General features: G+C 43.1%; 1 protein-coding gene across 1 annotated transcript in view; it reads right to left on the bottom strand.

Moving 5' to 3' along the window:
* Positions 1-1,968: 1,968 nt before the first annotated feature.
* Positions 1,969-8,269, bottom strand: part of HUS1 (HUS1 checkpoint clamp component) — a 32,481-nt gene continuing 26,180 nt past the window's right edge. The window contains exon 8 of the mRNA XM_040353323.1: positions 1,969-2,291. Coding sequence (XP_040209257.1) covers positions 2,209-2,291 — 83 coding nt within the window. The 3' untranslated portion in view covers positions 1,969-2,208. The remainder of the gene's footprint in view (positions 2,292-8,269) is intronic.

The following is an 8,269-nucleotide window of genomic DNA, read 5'->3' as shown; positions in this document are numbered from 1 at the left end:
GTGATCAAATACCACCAAAAGAAAGCTCTATTTGTGGGAAAAAAAGGACAAAAATTTCATTTGGTTACAATGTTGTATGACTGAGTTATTGTCATTCAAAACGTGAGAGCACCAAAAGCTGAAAATTGGTCTGGTTATTAAGGGTGTTTAAGTGCCCAGTTGTCAAGTGGTTAAAACGACGTTGCCCATACACGATCGTAAAAAAAAAAAAATGCTCTAGCAAAGCGCGGTGACGTTCAACACGTACGACGGCACTATAAAGGGGAAGTTCCATTCGGATGACGCCACCCTTTGGGCGGCTTGAGCTGATTTTGTGTTAGTAAAAGATGATTCGCGCTTTTCTGTCTGTTACAGCGTGATGAATTTGCTTACATTAGGAACGGTAGTTTTACCAGAACGAGCGCTCCCGTCTCATAACTTGCTTCTAAACATGCGTGGGTTTTTCACGTCGTTAAAGCCCACACACGATCATTTTTTACAGCCCGAAAAACGACATTGTTTAAAACGTCGTTAAAAAATAGAGCGTGTTCGAATTTTTTTTTTGTCGTTTTTCAGAACCCCGAAAAATTATGTGAAGCCCACACAAGATCATTTTAAATTACATTTTTAAAAAACATTGTTTTTAACAAGCCAAAAATGATCGTGTGTACGCGGCATCAAGGTTGTGCATAAAATGCCAGGACAGTTCACTCACTCCATTTTGGAAAGTAGACACCCCAAGCTATTTGCTGAGAGGCATGTCGAGTCCATGAAATATTTTGACACAAGTTGCGGGAAAAAGAAATTTTTTTTTGCACAAAGTTGTCACTAAATTATATATTGCTCAAACATGCCATGGGCATATGTGGAATTACACCCAAAATACATTCTGCTGCTTCTCCAGAGTACGGGGATACCACATGCAAGACTTTTTGGGAGCCTAGCCTTGTACAGGACCCCAAAAACCAATCACCGCTTCCGGCTTTCTAAGGGTGTAAAATGGTGATTTCACTTCTGTGGAATCCCCGTACTGCGGAGAAGCAGCAGAATGTATTTCGGGGTGTAATTCCACATATAACCATGGCATGTGTGAGCAATATATAATTTAGTGACAAATTTTTGTAAATCACAAAAAAATATAATATTCAATGGGCTCAACATGCCTCTCAGCAATTTCCTTGGGGTGTCTACTTTGCAAAATGGGGTCATTCGTACTGCCCTGCCATTTTAGCACCTCAAGAAATGAGATAGGCAGTCATAAACTAAAAGCTCCTAGTTTGTAGATGCTATAACTTTTGCACAAACCAATACATATACGCTTAATGACATTTTTTACCAAGACATGTGGCTGAATAACTTGTGGCCTAAATGTATGACTAAAATTTAGTTTATTGGATTTTTTTATAACAAAAAGTAGAAAATATAATTTCTTTTCAAAATTTTGGGTCTTTTTCCATTTATATCGCAAAAAATAAAAATCGTAGAGGCAATCAAATTCCATCAAAAGAAAGCTCTATTTGTGGGAAAAAAAGTATGCACATTTCGTTTGGGTACAAAATTGCATGACCACAGTTAGGCCCCGTACACACGGCCGAGGAACTCGACGTGCAAAGCACGTCGAGTTCCTCGTCGAGTTTTGGGATGAAGCCGCCGAGGAGCTCGGCGGGCCGCCTTCTCCCATAGAACAACGAGAAAATAGAGAACATGTTCTCTATTTTCTCGTCGAGCTCCTCGGCGGCTCCATTGAGCCAAAACTGTACAGACGACAGAGTTTCTCGGCAGAATCCAGGTTTTGACCGAGTTTCTCGGTGAATTCTGCCGAGAAACTCTGTCGTGTGTACGGGGCCTCAAAGCAGCACAGTGCCAAATTGTAAAAAGTCCTCTGGTCTTTAGGCAGCCTAATGGTCTGGGGTTTAAGTGGTTAAGTATTAACATTATGAAAAACTTTGCTTGATAGTAAAGTATTTTAAATCACAAGGGGCACAACCATTTTACCAAAACTATTTTATTATGCAGCATATTTCCTGTAATTTTACATTCTCAGAATGTAGAAAAAGGCGTTTTGGTCAAAACAAAAATAACCAAAAAACAAAGATAAAAAAAATGACACTTAACAATTGGTGCATTAGTTATGTAATTTAAAAGGCAATAATTTCTGAATAATTGTTGCTCATCTTTATGAAAAAAAATGTTTTTGTCAAACAGCTTTGAGTTTTTTTTTTTTTTTTTTTAAGCAAGGGCTGGAATAAAATACTGCAAGGTCGCATCATCGTGAAGTAAAATGAAGTGGACCATCCGTTTATGAACAACATCTGCAAAAAAAGACAGAAAAGCCATGTTCAATGCATTAGAAATCACTAAAATATGGCCTTAACTCAATCTGCGATACCAATATTACAATGCAAAATACTGTGGATATTATGTCTTTACCAAAAAAATATATATACAAAATTTGCCCCACTAGGTCTTCCCTCACCAAACTCACAATAAGATATGGAAAAATAGAGAATTCCTACGAAGGAAACAGTTGCCACGATGCAGAGAATTGAAGACCGTGACTCCCTGGTGTGCCCTCTGCTGGTATCACCAATTATAATACTAGCATATGAATACAGACACACATTCAGGGTGGATTTGATTTAAATCACTAGTAAAAAGGCTTGATTTAAATCAACTCGATTTAAATCATAATCATTTTTAAAGAGCAACTATCATCTCACTTTAATGGGACGGCTGGTAATGCGGCAGTAATACAGCAGGTGAGGGATGTGGCGGCAGCAGGTAAGTGGATAGCCGCTAACATGATGGATCTGAAATGACAGGTGCTCTTTAAATCTAAGGACTTATTCTTGCTGATAGTTAGAATCTTTAATACTTGCAAACATAATGAAGGTTTCCTATTTCGAATAATAAGCTGTCAGGTTATTAAAACAGCGATACAAGAACAAATTCAATCATACAGCGCATATTTATGCCGGCGTAGCGTATCCAATATACGCTACGCCGACGTCGCGCAGAGAGGCAAGCACCGAATTCTCAAAGCACTTGCCTCCCAAACTGCGCTTCGTTCCCTCGGCGTAAGCCGTCATAGGTGGAAGTGGGCGTGAGTCATGCTAATGAGGCGTGACCCCATGCTAATGATGGGCCAAGCGCCATAGAAGTACTTTAAACGAACGGCGCATGCGCCGTCCCGTGACCGCATCCCAGTGCGCATGCTCAGAATCACATCAAAACAACTGCCTAAGATACGTCGAATCACTGCCTACGACGTGAACGTAAAATACGACGGCTGTGTTCCCTGGTCCATGACTTTGCATGAGTTGCGCCTCCTATATGGGGAATAACTTTATGCCGGACGTACGCCTTACGCAAACCGCGTATATTATGCGCCAGGCGCAACTACGTTCGTGAAACGGCGTATCTCCCTCATTTGCATTTGTGCATAGAAAATTAATGGGAGTGCCCCTTGCGGCCAGCGTAAATATGCGCCCACGATACGCTGACGTAGGAAAGTTACGTCGGTCGGATGCAGCCTATTTTCAGGCGTATCTCAGATTGTGGGCACAGCGCACAGATACGACGGCGCATAGTTACACTTACGCAGGGTATCACGAGATACGTCGGCGTAAGTGCTTTGTGAATCCGGGCCTAAGTAACTAACTATCTTCACCAAAAATGTAAATATTACAGAATTCCCAGCCTCATGCTACGTAACTAAGCTACATTTCATGCAGAATAAACTAAATGATTAATGTATCTTAAATAGATTTTTACTCCAAAAGCATTTTATTAAAATAAATTTGAAAAAAAAAAAAATCCCACATTGATTTATATCCACCAATTATGGTAGGTATTAAACTCATTTCTTTTAAGCACTTTCAACAGTTGATCGAATCATTTACTGAGTATGCAGCTTCTTCATCTTTTAAGCACTTAAAGTGGTTGTGTATATATATATGTGTGTGTGTGTGTGTGTGTGTGTGTGTGTGTGTGTGTGTGTGTGTGTGTGTGTGTGTGTATATATATATATATATATATATATATATATATATATATATATATTTATTTTTGGGGACACAGGAGCACGTAAACTGACCACGGTGTCTGGTCTCAGCAGCCATGATACACCGTGGTCAGTTTACAGAGGGGTGGGGAGTAACTGGCAGGATCAGCCAGGTTTTTTAGGTATTACAGGGAGCCAAATGACACAGGACAAGCACTGTGTCATAAAACATGCTTTAACCGATTGAGGACCGCCGCGCGACGATATACGTTGACAAAATGGCACGGCTGGGCACAAGGGCGTACATGTACGTCCCCTTTAAGATCCCAGCCATGGGTCACGATGGCGCTCCGCCGGCAGGGCGCTCACGACCCGGTCCTCTTCTCCGTGACAACCCCAGCGGGAACATCGAACCCGATTGCCGGTGGCCCGCGATAGGGTAACAGAGAGGAGGAACGGGCAAGTGTAAACAAACCTCCCCCCATGCTTCCTAGTGAGCCTGTCACCGATCGTCTGTTCCCTGTCATAGGGAACGACGATTAGCGACACCACACGTCCAGCCACGCCCCCCTCCCCCACAGTAAGAATCACACATTAGGGCACACTTAAACCCTACAGCGCCCACTCCTGGTTTTTGAGGGTTAACAAACGCTTTAAGCTTCGGAAGGTTTTACTCCCTTTATGACCAGGGCATTTTTTGTCATTCGGCACTGCGCTACTTTAACACTGTACACAAATGAAATGCATTTTTTTTAACACAAATAGAGTTTTCTTTTGGTGGTATTTTATCAGCACTGCATTTTTTCTAAATAAAAAAAAAAAAAGACAGAGAATTTCTTCATAAATTAAAGCCAAAATGAATTATTTTACATGTCTTTGATGAAAACAAAAATCTCTATATATCCATCATGGATTTTTTTTTTTTTTAGTAATGGCAGTGATCAGCAACCTATAGTGGGATTGACAATCTGACACTAACTGGGTGGGAGCTAACACTGACATTGCCAGTGACACTTATAATACAGTGGATCAGTGCTAATGCTATATACTATACTAATGATACTGGCTGGGAAGGGGTTAACATCTAGGGGAAATCAAAGTGTTAACTGTGTGCTCAACAATGTGTAATGTGTGATACGGAGAAATGTGGTTGTTTTTATTTGCTGCTTTGCAGATAGAGAAAAAAAAAAAAACAGTCACATCGCTGCTCCGTGTACAGAGCCCAGTGCAGCGATTCCCTAAGCTGATCAGCAGGTCCCAGTCATAACTCATTGCCTGGGACCTACTGGCTGGCTTGTGCTGTATCGAATGACAGCACAGATGGGGGATGCCCTCTACCCAGAAACTCCAGATAACATACATGTACATGATCCAGCTCAGAGCAGTCACTCTGCACAGTATTTTTTTACATAGGGCGGTCCACAAGCAGTTAATCATTGCCTATGTTCCAGTGTACGCTGGTGCTATGACTGCTGCCTTAGGTTTCCTGTTTCAGGATGGCTCCTTTTGGTGCCATCCTTGCATGTAGATACTAGAGATGTGTCCTCATACACTGTGCGCATCAATAGACACACACAGTCTCAAAGCAGGGGATTGCCTTGCCGTCTTTTCCCTCCTCCTCACCCTTCCTTCTCCATGATAACAGACTGGCTCTAGGCTGCATGGTTTTCTGTTAACTCTAATGAAAACCAGAAGTTCAAGGAAGCAGCACTGGGAGAGCAGTAGCCAGCAGCATTGAAAGTTAAAAACTGCAAGTGTTGGGTTCAGAATTGTAATAATTATACTGGGCTAAGTTTCTCTTATTGCACTCAATGCATTAAAGTGATAATCAAACTTGTGTGTGTTTTTTTTTAATTAAAACAAACATGTCCACACTTACCTGCTCTGTGATCCTCTGCCGGCACTCCAGGCCCCTCCTCTTCGGTAGGTGCCCCTATGGAAATCCGCTTTTCATGGGGGCACCTGTGCATGCTCGCTCCCGAGCTCCACTGCTGTGTCCATTGACACAGACAGTGGGACTCGCCGCCGCCCCTGTGTCACAGCATTTGATTGACAGCAGCGGGAGCCAATGGCTCCCGCTGCTATCAATCTGCCCAATAAGGAGTGAGACAGCGGCAGGAGCTACTGCTCTCATGCACATCGCTGGATCAGATCGGGCTCATGTATGAAAAAAAAGGGGGGGGGGAGGAGCTGCAGCACAGAAGGTTTTTCACCTTGAGGCCGGGTTCACACCTATGCGAATTGAGTGCGGCTTAAACCGCATCCAATTCGCAGAACATTTCTGAATACATTAATTTTAATGAGGCTGGTTCACATATGTGCGATGCATTCGCACTGCGCTTTGCCGAAAAAACGTGTGCGTTTTCTAGGCATTGCGGTGCGGCTCAGGTGCGAATTCAGGCCCATTATCTTCTATGGGCAATCATCTGATTCGTAGATGTGTTAATTTCTCTTCAGGATTTCTCTCATTCTACTCAATACACTTCCCCCCTCCCCTCTCCCAGGTCTCCAAATGTGCAGCTAAAAACTGAGATGATCTGCTGAACAGCTCTCTTATCTTTTTGCAGAGGTACCAGAGCTGGAATTCGCACCGCATAAGTGTGAATCCGGCCTAATACATAGAATCCATTAAGGTGAAAAACCTTAAGGGCCCTTTCACACGGGCGGACGAACAGACCGTTTATTACAAGTCCGTTTACAGACTTGTAATGTATCCCTATGGGATTGTGGACGTTAGCAGACGATTCATCCGCTAACGTCCGTAACGATCTGCCTCCGCAAAGATCCGATTTTTCAGATGGAAGAAAACACTATTTTTCTTCCATCTGGCGTAACGGATCGGATGAATACGGACACACGGTCCGTATTCATCCGATTCCCCATAGGGGAGAGCGGAGGAAAGACAGGGCGGTCTATGCACAGTGTCCGGGGACCGCCCTGTCCGCCGGCAGCTCATCGGGGATTTACGGATGATCCCCGCTGAGCCGACAGACACACACAGGGCGGATCAATACGGATCCGCTCCCTGTGAAAGAGCCCTAAGGCTTTAGAACCACTTATTTAGGCTCCGTTTCCACTACTACGAGTTGTTACATGTGAAGTCGCATGACAAGTAAAAATTCATGCATTTCAATGGTCCCCATTCTAATTGGTGCGACTAATTTGCACTATGTTGTTCCCAATTCGGTGCGACTTGTTCTCGCATGGCTCTCGCCTGTCGCATCACATCAAAAATCACATTTCAACGTCGCACTGTAAATCGCGTGACTTTGGGAATGTGAAACCTAGCCTTCAATACTACTTTTTGGTCTTCTGGTGCCTCATCCACTCAAAGCAACTACCTGTTTTATCACAAGTGCTATGGCCTTTCATGCCTTACAAAAGCTTTTATTTTCTAGTATATGGATGTAATCGATATACAATAAGTCATAACTTAAATTGCATGCATACAGGGGGGAGATTTACTAAAACTGGTGCAGCTGTCCATAGTAACCAATCAGCTTGTTCAATTAAGCCGATAAAAAAAAATGAAAAAAATAGAAGCCAATTAGTTACTAGCTATGCACAGCTGCTTCAGATTCCGTGTGCACCAGTTTTAAGGGTGCTGTCACACCTAAGCGTCGGCGCTTTACCATAGATTTCTCAGAGGTTTTCGGCCGCTAACGGAGCGCTTTTAACCCCTGCTTGAGGCCGAAAAAGGGTTAAAACTGCCCGCAAAGTGACACTGCAGTGGTGCTTTGCTGGCGGTGCTGCCCATTCATTTCAATGGGCAGCAGTGTTTTAGGAGCGTTGTATACACCACTCCAAAGATGCTGCTTGCACTCTGGCTTTCTTAGCGTTATTTTAGCCACTTTTTTTAGCCCAAAAGCACCTGAAAAATGCACCAGTGTGAAAAGGGTCTAACCAACAGGCTTATTTAATAAGGCAGTGCATAGTACAGTGCTACACTAAAAAGCACTGGAACCCACAGTTGTCAGTCGGATTTTAGTGCAATACATTTAAATTAGGTTAGGGGTCATATGAGATTGCAGAATGCTGTAACTAAGACCTCTTTCACACTGGGTCGCTGTAACGCTAAAAATAGCGCCTGCAAAGCGACCTGAAACAGCCACTTCTGTCTCCAGTGTGAAAGCCCTGAGGGCTTTCACACTGGAGCGGTGCGCTAGCAGGACGATAAAAAAAAATAAAAAGTCCTGCTAGCAGCATTTTTGGAGCGGTGTGTATACCGCTCCTGCCCTTTGAAATCAATGCAGAGGCGCTTTGCGGTGGTTTTTAACCCTTTCTCGG

The sequence above is a fragment of the Rana temporaria genome, chromosome 5, assembly GCF_905171775.1.
Source record: "Rana temporaria chromosome 5, aRanTem1.1, whole genome shotgun sequence".
Lineage (NCBI taxonomy): Eukaryota > Metazoa > Chordata > Amphibia > Anura > Ranidae > Rana > Rana temporaria.
Note: the sequence above shows the minus strand (reverse complement) of the source record. Positions and strands in the feature narration are given on the sequence as shown.